A 20,401-nucleotide genomic window follows, 5' to 3' on the forward strand; every position below is an offset into this window, starting at 1 on the left:
TCATAAAAAATTATTGAGCGGTGCAAACCGCAATTGAATTTGAATTTCAAAATTGTATTAGATGAATATCACTGATTAGCGATAAAATAACCACACTTTTAGACAGACTGTGGAAAATCTTACAGGTTATAAATGATAGGCAACTAATACAAGTTTAAAATACAAATAAACAGCTTTTGAAAAAAAAATTATGATGTCACTAATGATGATAACATGAGTTAACTAGACCAATGAAACACTTCGATTCTGTTCATTTGTCCATGATTTCATAGGCACAGAGGCACCTGATTGGTTCACCCTGATTTAGAACGCGTTTAGGCCGCAGAAAATACATCATAAAAAAGCGATGTCATAGACACGGAGGCACCCGATTGGTTCACCCTTTAGGCCATTGAATTTGTTGATGAACAGATCTTGACAAACTAAAATATTCATCTTCTGGCCTCTGTCGTTCTGCACCATCTTGAAGAAGGATCGTTTTTTCTAGAACATCCTTACTCAAGGTCTGTGGTTCTGGAATCTCCTCGACAAGGGTCTGTGGTTCTTTTGTCTTCTTGCCCAGGGTCTGTGTTTCCGGAGCCTGCTGGTCCATGCTCTTCGAGCACTTACAGAAGGTCTTCTTGAAAGATTCAGTCAAGTCAGTGGTCTTGAACATAGCTGCCAGCTGTTCTACTTGGCCCTCGCCCTCTGAGTAGTCTTTGGCGGTCCTAGACTAAGGCCTTAGCTGATGATCTCATGGGTTTGAGCTCCATGGCCTGGGAGATGGTGTGGTTGGCACACACCTTCAGCACCTGCTCACGCCTCATCAGGATGTGGTAGAAGTGTTTGACAGGGTGAAAGAGAATTTTGATTTTGCCCACTCCACACTCCTTCCACTGATTAATGTCCCGTTTTCCAGCGATACAGCTTGGTCCGATCTTTGAAAGGATCTCCTCATCCTCCTCACCAGACTTGGTCTCCACCCTTTGCAGTGTCATAACAGGTTCAAAAGAGATGTCTACATTACTGGATGTTTCCTCTTTGTCACTGCCACCAAAGCATGGCGGAGAGGAATCAGAGAAGAGAACTCAGACTGTGGATAATTTCACAGGTTTCACAGACAGCTAATACAAGTTTAAAATACAAATGAACAGACTTTGAAAAACTAAAATATTCATCTTCTAGACTCTTCTCGCCTCTCTGGAGATCGACTCTCTGTAGCTCTACTTATTTTGGAAAAGATAAGTATCCACACGCTTCCCCTCTGCTCCAAGGCTCCACCATGGTCACCTTGCCCTTTGGTTTCCTCTCCCAGTAACTACCACAGATATAAAGAGTTAGATGCCTCGTTCGCCTCCACAGTTAATTGGAGCGATGTGCAAAAGTTCTAGTCCGGACATCCTGGAAAAACTAAGGGAACGCTGTCAGTCAAAGTACTATATACCATCTATTGTGATGTAGATATGACATCATGTATATGATTGAATAGAATTGGTTTATATTGATGATGTATATTATGAATGTTAACCTATGTCAACAAATATTATTTAATATCTTCAATTTAAAAGGGAAAAGCATTCATGATTATTTAAAGAAAAGGCTTGAAAATCGAAGTCCACAGTATATCATACTCCCTAAATATTTTTGCACCGCTCACTTCCCACGGGTGCGATTTTTAAGACTACACCGCGGTGGATAGCTTATCACCGTGGTGCCTACTATGATAGGGGCTTAAGACGCCTAAGGGCGAAAAGCGCGTCAAGTCTTGGCCATCAGTGATGGCATCACAGGGATCACCATATATGGGCATAAAAGGGATTTGGTTTCACTGGCATCACAGTCATGTCAGAGCATGATGTCAGAGCGTGACAGTCAATCAACAAGATTTCCACTGGAAATCTGGGGGTGGCTGTACGGGGGTGGCTGTACGAAGGCACTCACAATGACATCACAATGCTGACATCAGTATGACATCACACAGTACACAAATGAGCATTATATAAGACTGGCATTATCTACCGAGAGATCAGAAGCAAGCACCTCTCTTGCGATTCTCCATCCTTCTCAAGACGACGAATCCCACTGAAAGCTCTGATGATGCCACGAAGTAGCCAGGAAGTAGCTCAACTTGTGTCGTGTCCCGACAAAGGCAACGTTACGACTGTGGTGTGTCAGTCTACGCACATAGTAGCTGAGCCTGTGTCATCGTCAACTCCTGTCAAAGAGGAAGTTAAGGCCTCGGAGCATCAGCCTACGCAAACACTGCCTTCCATGGAAAAGGAGATTGACGCTTTTTGTCAAACTGCAACTGCAGTCGGGCTGCCCTATCCTGAGGCTCTGCTGGGAGTGAAGCCAGTGATAGTGAGCTCTGAAGAACAGTGGGACCACGTGTGGCCCTCGCTGCAAAAGGAACTGTCCCTCTTCCCAGTCCTCGGCCTCGACTGTGAATGGGTTTCAGTGAACGGCGAGCCCTCTGCGGTCTCCCTTCTGCAGATTGCGTCCTACTCGGGGCTTTGTGTGCTGGTGAGGCTGGTGTCCTTCCGCCGTGGACAGCGGTCCTTCCCACTCAGCTTGATCAAAGTCCTCCGCGACCCCCGTATCCTGAAGGTTGGCGTGGACTGCTACGAAGACGGGAAGCGTCTGACGCGGGATTGCGGCCTGTCTTTGAGGAGCACGGTGGATCTGCGCAACCTTGCTTTAAGACGGGGGCAAGTTACAAGGAATAATAATGACCTCGGTCTGAAGTCGCTGGCCGCAGAGGTGTTGAACGTGTCCCTGGACAAATCCCTCGAGTTGCGATGCAGTGACTGGGAGGCCGACCAGCTGAGCCCGGAGCAGACGACCTACGCAGCCAGAGACGCCCAGGTCTCCATCGCCCTGTTCTTCCATCTCCTGGGCCTTGATCCTGAAGCCAGCTCCCCGACAACTACTGGGAGCACCTACTTTCAGCTGGCTGCCAAATGCCAGGGCCTGCTGGACGAGCCCTTCAGACAATGGCTGGATTTAGACGGAGAGGGGAGAAACGCAGCTAGAGAGAGGAGACGGAGACTCGGAAAGAACGCATGCGATAGCCCAGCGTCTAGAGATCGGCAAGTCCCAAACCCGCGTGGGAATAAGAGAAGGCCACTGGATGTGCGACGTGGTGGCATGAAATCTCCTTTATATGAAAACCGCTTACTTTCTACCCCAGAGGGCCAGTTCCAAGGCACCTGTGGAAAGAAGAATGCCAGGTATGTTGTGTCCAAAGGAATAGAAGAGCTCCAGAGTGGAAACCCTCTCATAGTAAAGTTACCACTAAAACCTTCTGTGCGCCATATTTCTGATCTGGAGGAAGATTGCCATCTTGCTCCCAAGAAGAATCTCTGCGTTGTGTGTGGCAAAGCTGATGCGTACGCTAGGAAGAAATTCATTGTGCCACGCGAGTACACACGTTATTTCCCCGGACATGGGAAGTATTGGAGGTATTGGAAGCAATCCTCCCAGGACATCCAGCTGATGTGCAGAAACTGCCACGCCGCCTCCGATGTCCACCGCGGCGTGCTCAGGCAACAGCTGGCTGAGGAGCACGACACCCCCCAGACCCCCCGGCGCGTATGTAATGCCGCTCACGCCCTTCTCAAGTACCCTGCCGGGTACAGACTGCCGGAGAAGCGCCGCGAGGAGCTCGAGGCCGTCGTTAGAGGGTTTTACAGCGACGGCGAGTCCGGGGTGGAAGGTGTGCAGGGTGAGGCGCCGCCGCTTAGCGAAGAGGCGCTGCGTAGGGTTCTCGTTAAGCCCAACCCGCATGGGCTGAACGTGGTGCGAAGCGCCAGCCCAGAGAAGGGCCTGCGAGGCCTGATGGAGCTGGAGCGTCGATGGAGACAGCATTTCCTCACCACCATGAAGCCCCGCCACCTGCCCCCCTCTTGGTCAGTCGACCACAACCACAGCACGCTGCTGGGCAAGTATGGAGAGGACTACTACCCTAACATAATGGATCAACCCGAGATGGACATGCGACAAAACAGAAAGAGGAAACGGAGACTAAAAGAGGAAGGAGCGCCAGGGAAGTCTAAATGGCAGTGCATGAGTTAATTATGTTCTTGTCCCTTTTATGCCCATATATGGAGATCATCAATAATAAGCCCATATCTGGGAACTCCCATAACCCTTCAAATGCCAAAAGGCCTAGTACGGCTCTTTTGTCGGCTAGCGACGCACTGCTTTGGTCCTTACCTGTGGGCTGATTATTGAGGCTGTATATGGTCCGAGGGCCGCCGTTGTTTACCGCGATCGCCGCCGTTATTTTCCGCAGATTTATTCAATGTAATCCAATGCAGATGGCCAACTATAAAGCCCATTTTCTCTGAATCTATGCTTTTCTGGAAGCGGACAGCCTTTATTCGCGACCAAATAGCCGAAGTGTGTGCTTCTAACAATAACATTAGCCTAGAGGTAATGAAAGCCAAGGCCTTCCGGCGATCCTCAAGCTAGCACCCCCCCCCACACTGACAAAAACTAAATAAAAATATCAGGTCACACTTGTTGGTGGTGATGTCACCGTTGGTGGTGATGTCACCTAGAACGCTGCTCCTCATTGGCTAAGGGCCCTGCCTTTGTACTGTCGGTAATTAAGGAGAATAAACTTGACCTGTAAAGATTTGGTATAACATACCGGTTTCGCCTTTCAGCGAACCCACAATTACATGTGTATAATATAATAATAATATCGTCGTTGTCGGGTGGAAACCTCGTTTCTCCAAGTTTCAAATTTGTACGTTCTTTCGCGAAGTAAAGCCCTGCTTCATTGTACAAGGCCGTCGCACAAAAGTAGTGAAAACAGCTGATCTGTGTACTTGAAAATGATAAATGCAAAACGAACGGTTTTGGACATACAAGGTTTTCATCGGACAACGGCGATATAATACGGTCATTGAGGGTAGGGTAAGTGCTACGGTAAATGCTATGAGCTAAGGTGGAGTCTGAGGAGATGATGATGATGATGATGTCATACCTGGGTTCACCTTCCTCCTCTGTCAACTCCTCCTCCTCTTCCTCACTGCCACTGTACTCATACTCTGGTCCTTCTGCAAGGGAGAGAGACATAGAGACACAGAGAGAGAGAGAGAGATTTTTTCAATAAAAAGCAAAGAAATGGCATTACATCGAAACAGAACATAGGCATTAGGCCTGTCCATTGTCCCTTAGAAACCAAACTTTTCGTGGGAGAGTTGTGACTTTCCAACGTGCATCTTTCCATCCATCTTCAACCGCTTATCCGGAATCGCGTCGCGGGGGTAACAGTTCCAACTGAGATTCCAGATTTCCTTATCCCAAGCAACTTCCTCCACTCCCTCAGGGAGTATACTGAGGCGTTCCCAAGCCAGTGTGGAGATACTGTATAGTCCGGGTCTCCTCCCAGTGGGACGTGCATCGAGGACCTTCCTAGGAAGGCGCTCGAGAACCATCCGTACTAGATGCCCAAACCACCTAAGCTGACTCCTTTCCAAGTGTAGGAGCAGCGGTTCTACTCCAAGTCTCTCTCTGGAGTGACTGAACTTCTCACAATATCTCTAAGGGAGATACCAGCCACCCGTGTGAGGAAAGTTATCGGAAGTCACGAGAGACGTCATTTTGTAGATGAACCGGACCTCTCCGACGAAAAGTTCGGTTTCGGACTTAAAGAATCTTTTAAGACATAAGTGAAGATAGCTGCTTTGACACCACCAACATGCAAACGCACGTGCACACACGCACACATGCACACGCGCACACCACACACACACACACACACACACACACACACACACACACACACACACACACACACACACACACACACACACACACACACACACACACACACACACACACACACACACACACACACACACAAAGTCTCCCAGTCATTAGTGTGTTTTTATAAGCTAGCAGAAGATTGGAAACAGATGGCAATTCCACTTCCTGCTTCCTTCCTGAGCTCTCTCTCTCTCTCTCTCTCTCTCTCTCTCTCTCTCTCTCTCTCTCTCTCTCTCTCTCTCTCTCTCTTTCTCTCCAACTTTCCCTTTCATGCGACATCTTGTGAGCTTGTAGATCGGTTGTTTTCACTATTCTAATTTGAAGAAAATAATGTAAAATGAAAAAAATGAAAATAACCAAAAGAATATGACTGTCTCTAGTCCAGTGGTGGGAAAAAAGTACTCACATTCTTTACTTAAGTAAAAGTATCAATACTGCAATGTAGATGTACTCTGTTGCAAGTAAAGGTCCTGGATTCAAAATGTACTTGAGTAAAAGTACAAAAGTACTGTATTAGTATCAAAATGTACTTGGATCGGTAAACTCCACGGCCGGATCGTTTTTCTTCAAGTAGTATTTCATTCTATCCTGGGTTTCTGAGGCGCCTTGAATGCACCATCAGACCTCCCCCCAAAAAAAGCCCTCGGTAGCGACTCGACAGACAGACATGCATCTTCCGCAGCTGAGCGCAGTGAACACCCAACCTAACGACTGCAGATACAGACGGTACCCGTGACCCCACGGGTTAAAAATGCAAGATTAGTACCACATTAAGCTTTATAACGTCCCTGTCTAATGTTCTCTGAAGTGATCAGTTGTTGTCACTGCACTGGACTGGAGTTCCCTGCGTGATATCAAAACCTTACTATCAAAACCTCCACCGGCTGTCTGTCTGTTTGTCCGTCAGTCTGTCCGTCACAGATCATGTCACACTTTTGTGTTTTTTTTTTTTTTTTTTTTTGCCGTACTCATATCTCCGCCACCGTTGCCCCCCACTTTGCACACGCACACACTCCTTGGCTGCCAAACCACAACCTCCAGCCCTCATTTCTCACATGGCCCTCTTCTAGTGCCACCAGGAGGCCCATTCTTGCAAAACACATTTATGGACACTGTTCCTACAGACTTTGTCCTAAAATCACGCAACTTGGATGGCAAGCCACTTACAGGCCAATCTGTGTATACATGCGACCTGACATTATCTCCCGATTAGGTAATATTATCCACAGCTAGCATTTAAACCAAAGTATTTGCCACTATTTCACAACGTTTTACTGCTGCTGCTGCTGCTGCTCTCTCTGCAAAGAGAGGAACCAGATTTATACCTCTCGTGCACACACCTAACTAGAGGACCTACAAGCTCACAAGGCGCCGTGAGCTCGAAGATCTGCTGTATGTTTTTTAAAACATTTTGGCTAGAAATGGCATAATCCTGGATTATATTCATACAATTTAACCTACAATACAGGCCAAGGATCCTTAACTGAGAAGAGAGATATCAAGCAGGGACCCCCACTGTAGGCTACTTTAGCCTACTGTAGGCTATTATATAAAACTGCTGCAGATTAAACCTTTTCAAGGACTTTGTTTGACGGCACTATCATCAGTGTGTGACATTAATACATTTATTTATTGCGTTTATAATCTCTCTCTCTCTCTCTCTCTCTCTCTCTCTCTCTCTCTCTCTCCAACTTTCTCTTTCATGAGTTGTTTTTCCTTTTTTTTCTCTTTTACAGTGAAAAGCAAGGAAGTGACAGAGTCGGAGAGCATGCCTTGTGGGTTTTACTATGTGTGTTTGTGAATGTGTACAGTGTGTACAGTGTGAGCGCGCATGTGCGTGCATGCGTGCACACGTGTGTGTGCATGCGTGTGTACACGCCACCCTGTGATTAGAAGCCAATGAAAGTTGAACTGGAGGCTCACCCTGAACAGAGGGTATTTTTTTTTCAACACGCCCAAAAATGTGGAGAAAAAAAACTGCCCTGCTTTCCTGGCTCCCAAACCGTAGAGCAGGGGTCTTCAATGTTTTGAGGCCAAGGACCCCTTAGTTGAGAGAGAGATGAAGCAGGGACCCCCCTGCACAACCTGTTCATAGATTCCATATATTTTCATTGTTTGACAGCACGTTCATCAGGCAGGCAGGCAGCACCGTTAATGCTTAATAAACTTGACCGTTCACTCTGTACTTGGTCTGCTCTTTTTCCCCTCTACACCAAACTTATTTGCCGAAAATAGCCGATCTACAGGCTCACAACGCCTCGCAGTGCGATTCACAATATTATCGTGATAATCATAACATCCCCGACACCCATTATGCTGGGGCGGAACATCTAGTAAAAATATAGTTCCAGGGACCTCCCGGAAGCAACATTAGGGTAACAAATGTTCGCTTAAAAAATACATATATTCAAAGACACACATTTTAACGACTTTTTTCCCCCAGTGGGGAATACGTTTGAGGGAACACTGCACTGTGAAAAAAAAAACAACATCCGGTAATATTATAGTAAGGGGAACATAAGAAAATCTGCAAAGTAAATCGTTACCAAGAAATTTCTTCACCAATGTGTTTCTAAAGGTGTGTAATAATATGTACTAAAAGGTTGATATTCAACTCCCGGGGGAAACCTCATAAAAAACTGATTTGTGTTTGTGTCCCATTAAAGGACAACTCCGCCCTAAATCACTTCTAGGCTCATTTTCCTACTTATATTGATCCCAAAAGACTGTCCATGGGGTCTATTAGCCCTATTCACGACCCGCCCACTCAGCATCCCACGGGTGCTGAAGTCCCGTTTTGAAGGGGTAAATCCTACCATAGCCTATGGAGTTGGCACAGAAATCGCAAATTTAATGCAATTTCCGAATAGTAAAGTATAAAATACGGCTAGCATGATCAAGAACACAAGATACTAAACGGCACAATGCACTATAATTTACTTTACTGTTAGAAATAATGATTTGTTGGCTTTAAGTCCAGTATAGTTTCCCCTTCTAAATTGAAGTCAGCACCCGGGGAAAACTGAGAAACGGAAGTAGGTGGGCGGGCCGTGAATTAGGCGAATTAGGCAGAAATGCCCCTGTTGTCCAGTTTCCCCAGCAGAACCCAGCAGCTCTCATAGCATAGAGTGGAGCTTATAAGCCTATCACTTTTACACTATTTGTTGTGTTCAAAAGTGATTTTCCTTTTCATGAATGTTTTCATAGTTGTCATTACAAACACATCCATGCCTTGGTTGTCCTACACAAGCCATCACACTCTCATAAATAATGTTTTGGGGTGAGCATTTGTCACAAGTGCCAATCAACGTGACTGTACTGGCCAATCACAGGGCATATTTTCCGGGACTTGGCAAAACACATAAAAGCATAACATCTGTTTAGCAGAGTGTGATGGCTTGTGTGGGACAACAATGACATGGATGTGTTTGTAATGACAACTAGTACCACATTCATGAAAAATAAAAACACTTTTGACCAAAACAAATAGTGTAAAAGCGATAGGCTTAATAGGCTCCACTCTATGCTATGAGAGCTGCTGGGTTCTGCTGGGGAAACTGGACAACAGGGGCATTTCTGCCTAATAGACCCCATGGACAGTCTTTTGGGATCAATATAAGTAGGAAAGTGAGCCTAGAAGTGATTTAGGGCGGAGTTGTCCTTTAACTTTACTATACAGGATAAAATACAAAAAATAAATCTGCTTTAACCCATTTAGAACGGGTACACATTTTGTGTTTCATTATTTTATGCTTCAACTATTGAAAAATAGCAGATCTACAAGCTCACAGCGCGGCACCGAGTGCCACGCTGCAAGCTTGTAGATCTGCTATTTTTGAAACATCTTGAAAATTAGAATTTTGACCCGATTCTATAAGTGTCTTTTGAATCCTTCTAAGATTTTTGAAAAAAAAACTATGTTTCTATGTCAGCAATCTGGCCAGCCATCGTCAAAGAAAAGGTCCTTTTCACTTCACTGGAGCTCAGTTAGTCTGTTCTTGAGAGACTACTATGTCAGTGGTTCTCAAACTTTTTCATGTGAAGGACCCCCAAAATGATATGTATTTGACCACGGACCCCCATCTCAAAATATTTAGTTCCAGGGACCACCCAGAAGCAAAATTTGAGTTACAAACGTTCGTTTTGAAAATACATATATTCAAAGATTTTCACACATTTTCACAACTTTTCTTCAAAAATAGCAGATCTACAAGCTTGCAGCGCGGCACTCGGTGCCGCGCTGTGAGCTTGTATATCTGCTATTTTTCACTGGTTAAAGCATTCATTAATTTTAGGCCTAAATGGGTTAAGTAACATGTGAGGGGTCAAACTAGGGGTTTTTCATGATGCTGAATCCATTGCAAGCATTTGTTTTGCACGAAAACTTTCCATGGGCGACAAATGGCCCCCACAAAACAGTGAAAAGTGACGATTCATCACTAAACCATCGTTTTGTTGGTCCGATTTTAGCCCAAGGAATGTTTTTCGTGCAAAACAAATATTTGCAATGGATTCAGCATCATGAAAAACCCCTAGTTTGACCCCTCACATGCTACTTAAAGCAGATTTATTTTTTGTATTTTTATCCTGTATAGTAAATTAACACATATGGTGCCAACCCCGAGTTTCCTGAGTTTGATTTCAAATAGACCGCTGTGCCAACCCCGAGTTTCCCGAGTTTGGCCTTAATTACTTAATTAGGTTAATTAGACTCTCATCCATATTGTGACACAGTTTGGTGCTTCTGTGATAAAAAATAAGTCAGAAATCACATATTCAACAAGTAATGTGACCAAAAACAAAGACAAATGCTTCCCATGAAGCACAATATTGCTAAACCATGGCTCAAATGGCTCAAATATGAAATTCATAATAACTTGCTATGACGAAATGCCTTTCCAGTGCGTCCAGGCCATAGAGTATATATAAAAGGTCCAGGCTAGTCAATTTCACCTTTATTCCACACGATGGCGCCATTGTCAGATTAGTGTACCCCCTGCTGAAGTGAAACCTATGTAGCCTACTGAAGCCACCAAGCCAGGGTGTGTGTTTGTGACACACAAACTTGTGATCATCATCACCCACCAACAACAACTCTAGTCTGCCTGCCCATCGTTACATTATTCTGCAGCTTCATCATCATCATCATCACATCAAACAAACGAGTGGGTCGCTGTAATTTCTACTTCACCATCAAAGATGGCGACGCTGCGCTACAACAGCAGCGGGACTATCCATTTTACTCATCATCATCATTATCATGATCACCGTTTGAGCGCTGCTCAATCAACTCCAACGGTGCAGACTGCTCCAAACGGCAAACGGTGATGGTTCGCTGGGTAAGTGGCTCAAACGTGCTGGCTGCGGTGCCGCCGCCGCGTCGCCGGGCCGGTTCTCCCCGTCCCCGATCAACTCCAAACGGGCAGGCTTCTCCAAGCGGCGTCGCGGTGCCGGGCCGGTTCGGTTCTCTAGACGCCGATCAACTCCAAGCGGGCAGGCTTCTCCAAGCGGCGTCGCGGTGCCGGGCCGGTTCGGTTCTCTAGACGCCGATCAACTCCAAGCGGGCAGGCTCTTCCAAACGGTGACGCGGAGCCGGGCCGGTTCGGTTCCAAACGCCGTGATACGGCTCCTTCGCGGGTCGCCGTCAAGTCGTCCTGGTCAACGTACCACGATGTCCCGATCACGCACCGCGATGTCCCGGTCCTCACGCTGCTTAGCCGTCGGCCGGACCGATTGTCCGCACGCCGTGATGTCCTGGTTCCTCCTGGTCCACTCCAAACGATTGTGGTTCATCATCACCTCAGTAACCTTACCTCAGTAACTAAAAACCTGCCCACGCTAGCCGGAACAGCGGCCCGTCGGGATAGTGAGCGGACCCCCACAAGAATTAGTCGGTCGCGGTGACAAACAACATATTCTTCCTCATCATCATCATCATCATCATCATCACAACAACAACAACACACTCAAGCACACAACGCATCGCATGGGGAGGCGTTGTGTAGTCCCCTGACTGACTCGGTGAAGAGTGGAAACCACAGCGAGATCGAAGGCACACATCCCACTCCCAGAGACCCAGACCACAACTTTACAGTGAGTTTGTATTTTATATATATATATAGCCTATATAATCGTCAGATGAATCAATTTATTTTTTATAATCTATAAATCTAATCTATTTTTTTCCTCCCATCTGGGAGGGGGAGAGAGAGAGAGGGCTGGAGGGATAAATAAATGTGTTTAGTGTGTGTGTGTGTGTGTGTGTGTGTGTGTGTGTGAGAGAGAGAAAGAGAGAAAGAAAGAAAGAGAGGGAGGGAGGAGATGGAGGGATAGCAAGGAAATGTAGGCTAGTGTGTGTGTGTATAACTGTATGTTCCCCATTTTCAACTGTTTTTTATTGTATTTGTGATACTTGCTTTGGCAATGTAAACGTATGTTTTCTCATGCCAATAAAGCTCCATTGAATTGACTTGTGTGTGTGAGAGAGAGGGTTAGAGAGAAGTGTGTGTGTGTGTGTGTGTGTGTGTGTGTGTGTGTGTGTGTGTGTGTGTGTGTGTGTGTGTGTGTGTGTGTGTGTGTGTGTGTATGTGAGTGTGTGAGTGAGTGAGAGAGAGAGAGTGTGAGTGTGAGTGTGTGTGTGTGTGTGTGAGTGAGAGAGAGAGAGTGTGTGTGTGTGTGTGTGCGTGCGTGCGCGTGCGTGCGTGCGTGACACATTGTATTGTATTGTAAATGGATTTTATTTTTCTATATTTATAGGTAGTGGTTCGTGCAGAGGAGCCTACTAACTTCCCTTTGGAGACCTTGGCCTGCTGTTTCTGACCGGCCTCATCTCAACTCACACGTGCACGCACGCAGCCTCTGAACTGTGAACATGCACACGCACACGAGCACGCATGCAGACTCTGAACTGTGAACGTGCACACGTACAGGCGCACGCATGCACGCGCGCACACACACAATGTGAGAAACAATGTGAACAAGCCAGAGAAACACTGAACTAGCAAGAATACACTTGATTGAAAACGGTAAAGAAACAAAATAAAAAACACTTATTTGTCTTATTCTTTTGTATTTCTTTGAAGGAAAAATACTGTAAATACAATATTGAAGTCATTGAAATCAAAGCTAAAAAGATCAAGTGAGTTTTCAGCCTGATACAGTATCATTCACTAAAAGCTGTTTTTCTCAAAACAAGGTCTAAAAAGGGGTCATTTTTGGCCGCTTTTTTTTTTTTGTCTGGCCGATAAATACAGAAGCGAACATCATAGAAACATGGTTCTTGGACCGGGTGAAACTAGAGAATCTCTTCTTTCATTCGATGTGTTGTGTGATTTTGTCACGATAAAACTGAATGCGGAGGCTGTCTTCGAAGTTGGTCAAAAACATGGCAAGAGCACAGTACAGACAGAAATAAGCCATGGCAACAGATGTGTTAATGGGACACAAACACAAATCAGTTTTTTTATGAGGTTTCCCCCAGGAGTTGAATTTCAACCTTTTAGTACATATTATTACACACCTTTAGAAACACATTGGTGAAGAAATTTCTTGGTAACGATTTACTTTGCAGATTGGTCAAATATCTTATAAAATCCCCTTACTATTATTACGGCAGAAGTCGCACCGTTCTATGCCGTCTCAGCCTCATATTGTAACCAGGCTTTTCTCTTAAGCTACGTGCGAGGCTATGGTTCTGGGGGCTCCCTCCCTCCCTCCTCACCTTTCTCCCTCTTCTTCCTGGTTCTGTCCAGGTGGTCTTTGAGCATGATGCGTAGCTGCCTCTCATTGGCCAGGTCCTTGATGAAGGCGTGTCTCAGCAGGGCGTCGGTGGCGGGCCGCTGCAGGTGGTTCTTCACCAGGCAGCTGTCCACGAACGACAGGAACCTCTTGGACCTGATGGGAGAGAGACAGACAGGGAGAGATAGAGAGACAGAGATAGAGAGTGTGGGGGGGGGGGGGGATAACATCACTCAAAAACGTTAGCCAGGTCTAAGGAGTGCACATACAAGGTTTTACACAGATCTGTGCCGGTATAGGTACTGTACTGTGTGTGTGTGTGTGTGTGTGTGTGTGTGTGTGTGTGTGTGTGTGTGTGTGTGTGTGTGTGTGTGTGTGTGTGTGTGTGTGTGTGTGTGTCCGTGCATCTCACCATTTCTTGGATTTGAGTTTGGGAGGAGGATTCCGCGGGATGAGAAACAGCGCCCTCATCGGGTGCATGTCACACAGCGCTGCAGTCACACACATACATACAGTATATAATGTAAGAAATGGGTAGTACATGTAACATATGTGTGCACATCGTGATCCTGATATATAGTATTTTCCCACGCGTAATGATGTCCCTGCTTGCGTGTGAGACAGACAGGCAGACAGGCAGACAGACAGACAGACAGACAGACAGACAGACAGACAGACAGACAGACAGACAGACAGACAGACAGACAGACATGCAGACAGACAGGCAGACAGGCAGACAGACAGACAGACAGGCAGACAGACAGACAGACAGACTCACGTGGGGCTCCCTCGGCCATCTCCAGGGCAGTGATTCCTAGAGACCAGAGGTCACTCTGTTTGAGAGCACAAGAGACAACGAAGCAATCCCATTGGTTGAAATAGTATGGTAAACATGAAAATCTGGGAACTAAATAGTTACAAAGACTAAATCCTATTATTTAGTATTACAATACCATTGGCCACGATATTTGCATATAAATACCCCCCACAGGGGCTGACATTCACACCTCCCAGAGAAGTTGAAATTCCAGCGTCTGGACGAACAACATCTCACTTTTTAACTGAAGCTATTCCTCACTAAAACATAAGTAAAATGCCTGTAGTCATAATGTGTAATATAAAAGTAATATAAATGTAATATAAAAGTAATCTAAATGCCAGCGTACCCTGTAGTCATAATGTGTAATATAAATGTAATATAAATGTAATATAAAAGTAATCTAAATGCCAGCGTACCCTGTAGTCATACATGTAATATAAACGTAATATAAAAGTAATCTAAATGCCAGCGTACCCTGTAGTCATAATGTGTAATATAAAAGTAATATAAATGTAATATAAAAGTAATATAAATGTAATCTAAATGCCAGCGTACCCTGTAGTCATAATGTGTAATATAAAAGTAATATAAATGTAATATAAAAGTAATATAAATGTAATCTAAATGCCAGCGTACCCTGTAGTCATACGTGGCCTCCGGGTTCTCGTCACAGGCGATGACCTCGGGCGCCATCCAATAGGGAGTCCCGATGAAGGTGTTCCGTCGGCCAATCGTCTTGTCCAGCTGGGCCGAAACGCCAAAGTCCACTGGTAGACACAGTACGCACAACCAATCAAATCACTGGTACACACAGTATGCGCAACTAATCAAATCACTGGTACACACAGTATGCACAACCAATCAAATCACTGGTACACACAGTATGCGCAACTAATCAAATCACTGGTACACACAGTATGCACAACCAATCAAATCACTGGTACACACAGTATGTGCAACCAATCAAATCACTTCTACACACAGTATGCACAACCAATCAAATCACTGGTACACACAGTACAACCAATCAAATCACTGGTACACACAGTATGCGCAACCAATCAAATCACTTCTACACACAGTACATGCAACCAATCAAATCACTCAATCCAACATAATTAGCCTTTAAAAAAGGTAGAGTAAATACAATTGTTATTGTTAAATTAAGTGTTAAATAGCTGTATTCTTTGTCATACAGTGGTTGTTCAGTAACAGGGCTCTCCGTGTCAATGCAGCTCTTTAACAACCGGGATACCAATTTTACCCAATCGGGAGAGAGAGAACTCACACAGGATACACGATAGACAAGTGAAATTCGGGAAGTCATGACACAAAGAAATGAGTGTTTATCAAAGAGTGTGTGAGCATGTTTGTTTGCGTGTGTGTGTGTGTGTGTGTGTGTGTGTGTGTGTGTGTGCGTGCGTGCGTGTGTGTGTGTGTGTCTCACCCAGTTTGACCTCTGCGTTCTCTGTGAGCAGGACGTTTTGACCTTTGATGTCGCGATGGATCACGTGATGGGAGTGGAGATGAGACAACCCCTGCAACACACACACACGCGCACACGCACACGCACACGCACACACACACACACACACACACACACACACACACACACACACAGATTATTCACATTAGAGATTGAACACTAGAGCTGACATTGCGATGCCTTGTGAGCTTGTAACTCCGCTGTTTTCCCGCGGGCGGCTCCGGACTCCGGTTTGGAGGGACGCTACAACCAGAGCCTCGTATTAGAGAGTTCTGCCGAGGCGGGGTCAGAAAATAAACAGCGCCTGCCGGCCACGTGGTTCATCTAACTCAGTATGTCATATAGACTCCAACGCCTTCTGTTAAAGTCCGGTTCACACTTTGTCACTATTCGTCAATAGATGTGTATGTACTGTACTGTAGAAGATCTCCTGAAGTGAACGGAGTTGGAGCGACTCTCCAATGGAGGGCACTGACTACAATGGCTAGCAACCTGTGACCCAGTAACGTGCGTGCGTGCGTGCGTGCGTGCGTGTGTGTGGGTGGGTGTGTGCTTGTACTCTCGCTTCTTCAAAGGGCCTTCAATAAACACAGGAAGTGACTCTTATTTCACACGCACGCGCAAGTGTGTGTGTGTGTGTGTGTGTGTGTGTGTGTGTGTGTGTGTGGACAGGGAATTACTACTTTGTGGGGACCTCATGTCCCCACAAAGATAGTACAATCAGAGGAAAAAACCTTGTGGGGACTTATTAATAGGTCCCCACAAGGTGTTTAGGGGTTAGGTTAAGGGTTAGGGTTAAAAATGAATGGAATGTCCCCACAAAGATAGTAGACTATGTGTAATGTCCCCACAAAGTAGCAATTGCAAACCTGTGTGTGTGTGTGTGTGTGTGTGTGTGTGTGTGTGTGTGTGTGTGTGTGTGTGTGTGTGTGTGTGTGTGTGTGTGTGTGTGTGTGTGTGTGTGCGCGCGTGTGTGTGCGTGCTGGTATGTTGAAACAATAGGGAGACTGCATGGCTGACGACATTGGCAGAGGTCCATGATGTCGCCGTTGTTGTCCGATGAAAACCCTTCCCCTTTTGCATGGTTATTTTAACCCAGTTGGGACGCTGACCCAACAAACGCCAAAACCAACGCTAAACCAGGGGTCTTCAACAGGGGGTCCGGGACCCCTAGGGGGTCCTCAGAGTCGCTACAGGCGGTCCTCCAAATCTCTGTGTGATAGAAACTCTTTTTTTTTTTTATATTCACCACTTGAACCCTTGTGTCCATATTAACTTTTGCCAAAAATAGCAGATCTACAAGCTCACAACGCCTCGCGCTGCGAGGCGGTGTGCAGATCTTCTATTCTCGGCAAAGAGGTTTGTGGTAGAGGGGAAAAAGAGCAGACTAAGTACAGAGTGAAAGGTCAAGTTTATTAAGTAGTGACGGTTCAAGTGGTTAAATATCTGAAAACACAAATTGACATGAATCCAAAATACACTGATGATTGTGCTGCCAAACAATGAAACTATATGGAATTATTATGAAAAGGTTGGTGGGGGTCCCTGCTTCATCTCTCTCTCAACTAAGGGGTCCTTGGCCTGAACACATTGAAGACCCCTGAGTGAAAGCATACAACACTGTTTAAAGTGATTCCAGGTTTTGATGCGTTTTAAACTATGGTGTCTGTCTGTCGTGAGAGGCCGTGTGTGTGTGTGTGTGTGTGTGTGTGTGTGTGTGTGTGTGTGTGTGTGTGTGTGTGTGTGTGTGTGTGTGTGTGTGTGTGTGTGCGTGTAAGCGTTGGGTCAGAGTGAGAGCACGTTTGATAAGACGGTGTTACCATGGATGGTTTTCAGTTTTTTTTTCCTCTTTTGTTTGTTTTCCAAACTGAAACCATGTGTTGTGTCTCAGTTCAGAGTACAGTGCGTGCGCACTTCCTCTCTTGTGGTGTACTTTGTGTCTGCGTGAGTGTGTGTGTGTGTGTGTGTGTGTGTGTGTGTGTGTGTGTGTGTGTGTGTGTGTGTGTGTGTGTGTGTGTGTGTGTGTGTGTGTGTGTGTGTGTGTGTGTGCGCGCGCGCGGACACGTTGGTGTGTTTGTGTGTGGTTCCACAAACAGACGGTTTGTTAGTAACACAAACACCAGTCGTTCTCAGGACCTCTGTGATCTGTTTGTAATCACACAGTATGAGAAAAAAAAACTGAAGTGTCAACGTTAGCAGATAAAGCCTGATTTAAATCACAACGGTTGTGATTTTGCTTTGTATTTGTCTATTTTGCACCCGAGCGACTCAATAATACAAGTTATTTTTGGCTTTTATGCCCTTAACACATGGGCTGCTAAGGTTTATAACATTTATAGCTGTTGCTGCTGCCACCATTCACTTACGCTTTGTTTTGACGTGCCTCGCAAGCTTCGTGCGTGTGCACGTGAGTGTCCACAGACGATTGAGGAGGATAATCCACAAAACTAAAATCCAAACCGGGACCGACCATCGCGGTAAAGTGTCGCCGTGAAAACAATCAGATCTCTGCTTCCCTGGCGCTGTTTTCATCTCATTCATCGATAAAGCCCTTCTTATGTTTCAAAGTAGAATCTAAAGCAATGTAAACTGCTTCCGCAATTTCTCCCCCTGTCTCCTTGCCTGCAGCTGCCGGGTGACGTAATGGACTCAGGTCATTCAGAGGGCAGCTGCAGGCTCGTACAGTTAACTCTTCGTTGCCTCGTCTGTCAACGAGATAACTTCCTTTTGGCAGGGGGACACCTAGTGGCCTTAACTCGTCCCTGAACGAGTTTGGCTCCCCAAGTGTTAATCAGTGGTTCTCAATCTTTTCATGCCGTGACCCCCAAAATAATCATATTTTAACTGGGGACCCCCCACCATGACGAGCACTAACAGTGGAGGCATTACATTTTGTATAACACAGTTCTTTTGTGAAAATAGCAGATCTACGCGAGACATGTAGATCGTCTATTGTTTTTTTTTTTCTGTTTTTTTTTTGTTTGTTTTTTTACAATTTCTGCTTCTAATATTAGACAACCTGGCTTTAATTTGTCATTTTAGAGGTATTAAAAAGTCACTTTAGAAATGTGCATATACCCTCAATACACGTAAACTTTATGTTGGTTTGTTTACTGTTGAGTGAGAAAACAAGTTAATCATCTGGAGACCCCCCGAAATAATTTGGGGACGCCCCTGGGGGTCCCTTCCCACATGTTGAGAACCACTGCCTTTATTGAACGGAGTCTGACAGGGAATGGGGAGAGAGACACACCACGGCTGTCCGGATCATGCCAGGTAATATTATGTAATATTATGTTGTGGTATGTTGAGCTAATATAACCTGACAGATGGTGGCAGCAGTGCGTACTGCCCTACTTTACCATCTGAGGCCGCTCGGGGAGAGTTGATATCACTCGTAAAGTCCCGGGCCGGACCAATCAGCAGCAGCTACAGGCGGGCTCTGAGCCAATAGAGTCTGACTGCAGACCACGTGGAAACCCAGGAGGCGGATTCTGGGTGTAACGTCATGCAGACAGGCCAATATGAGTGGTTGGAGTTGGCCCTCCCAGACTGTGATAGACAGACGGCCCCATCCAATCACCTAGAAGAACTTGGCCCGCCTCCTACATCGGTTTGGTTGGAATGATTCCAGATGGTAAAAGCAGGGCGATATGCAGGGATACAAAATGTTTTTCTTTTAGTCAACGAAATATAAGATTGCAGTAGACTAAATTTACAGTTGATTGGGTCGACTAAAATATAATGCGGGCCTTGATGGTGTCGTAATGACTGATGTTATACTTGGATTCATGCTGAAAATAGCTGTTTGTTTGTTTTTTCAGTTTCAGATCGCAGCTCCCAAACATAAAATGACTTGTCTTTTAGTTCTACTGGATCTCTTCTCCACTAGTCCCTGCCTAACATCACGATAATATCATAATTTCTTTTGTCACAATAAACGTGACATGAAATGTTCATATGGTCCCATCCCTAGCACAGTATATAGAGGCAGGCTCTCACCCTGAGCACCTCTCTGCAGATCTAAGGTATACAATATATTGAGCAGTATATAAGCCGGCATCATAGTCGTCTGGGCGGTGGAAGGCATTACACCGCGGTGTAGTCTTTTCGAGTCTTTTTGAGTCATGAAACTACAACGTTACATCATTCCTCGCGGTGGAGAGCTTTCCACCGCGAGTCCCAACACATCTCTCTGTTTTTACTATCAGACAGACAGGCTCTACACCTCGTTCACTGATTGGTCAATCTAGACTAGTCAGTCACGGTGAATAGGACTCCACCGTGGCGTACTATGATGTCCTGCACTTATTTTCTGACTTGAGGTGGAAAGCTTTCCACCGGTGGATAGCTCTCCACCGTACACTCTGATACGGGCTTTAGTCCCCCCAGGAATCCGAGGAGAAAAATTCTTGATTCCGCGGAGAACAAACCTGATTCTGCGGAATTCTGTGGTGAACAATTCTTGATTCCGCGGACATTAAAAAACAACCTAAAATGACCAGTTATCAAGCTAAAAATGATATAGTTCTAATAATAAAGTAAAACCCTTCATGAAATAGCTACACTTAATTGTAATTAGTGGTTAGAATTATCAAACA

General features: G+C 45.5%; 2 protein-coding genes across 4 annotated transcripts in view; one reads left to right on the forward strand and one right to left on the reverse strand.

The window, feature by feature from the left end:
- Positions 1 to 20,401, reverse strand: part of LOC308302113 (mitogen-activated protein kinase kinase kinase kinase 4-like) — a 173,742-nt gene that overhangs the window by 72,554 nt on the left and 80,787 nt on the right. For all 3 annotated transcript variants that reach the window (XR_013962934.1, XM_080746309.1, XM_080746308.1), the window contains exons 6-11: positions 15,762 to 15,852; positions 14,951 to 15,081; positions 14,273 to 14,327; positions 13,907 to 13,985; positions 13,478 to 13,650; positions 4,973 to 5,045 (exon numbers count right to left, since the gene is read on the reverse strand). Coding sequence is in view for 2 of the 3 variants with exons in the window: in XM_080746309.1 (XP_080602435.1) it covers positions 4,973 to 5,045; positions 13,478 to 13,650; positions 13,907 to 13,985; positions 14,273 to 14,327; positions 14,951 to 15,081; positions 15,762 to 15,852 (602 nt within the window). In the remaining variant the exon portion in view is untranslated. The remainder of the gene's footprint in view (positions 1 to 4,972; positions 5,046 to 13,477; positions 13,651 to 13,906; positions 13,986 to 14,272; positions 14,328 to 14,950; positions 15,082 to 15,761; positions 15,853 to 20,401) is intronic.
- On the forward strand, positions 1,894 to 4,053 carry LOC308301887 (exonuclease 3'-5' domain-containing protein 2-like; the record flags this gene model as incomplete). Its single annotated transcript, XM_080746036.1, has 1 exon — positions 1,894 to 4,053. Exon 1 carries the CDS (start codon positions 2,074 to 2,076, stop codon positions 4,051 to 4,053), a length of 1,980 nt encoding a protein of 659 aa, XP_080602162.1. The 5' UTR covers positions 1,894 to 2,073.

This window comes from Nannobrachium achirus, assembly GCF_963921795.1.
Source record: "Nannobrachium achirus genome assembly, chromosome: 17".
Classification (NCBI taxonomy): Eukaryota; Metazoa; Chordata; class Actinopteri; order Myctophiformes; family Myctophidae; genus Nannobrachium; species Nannobrachium achirus.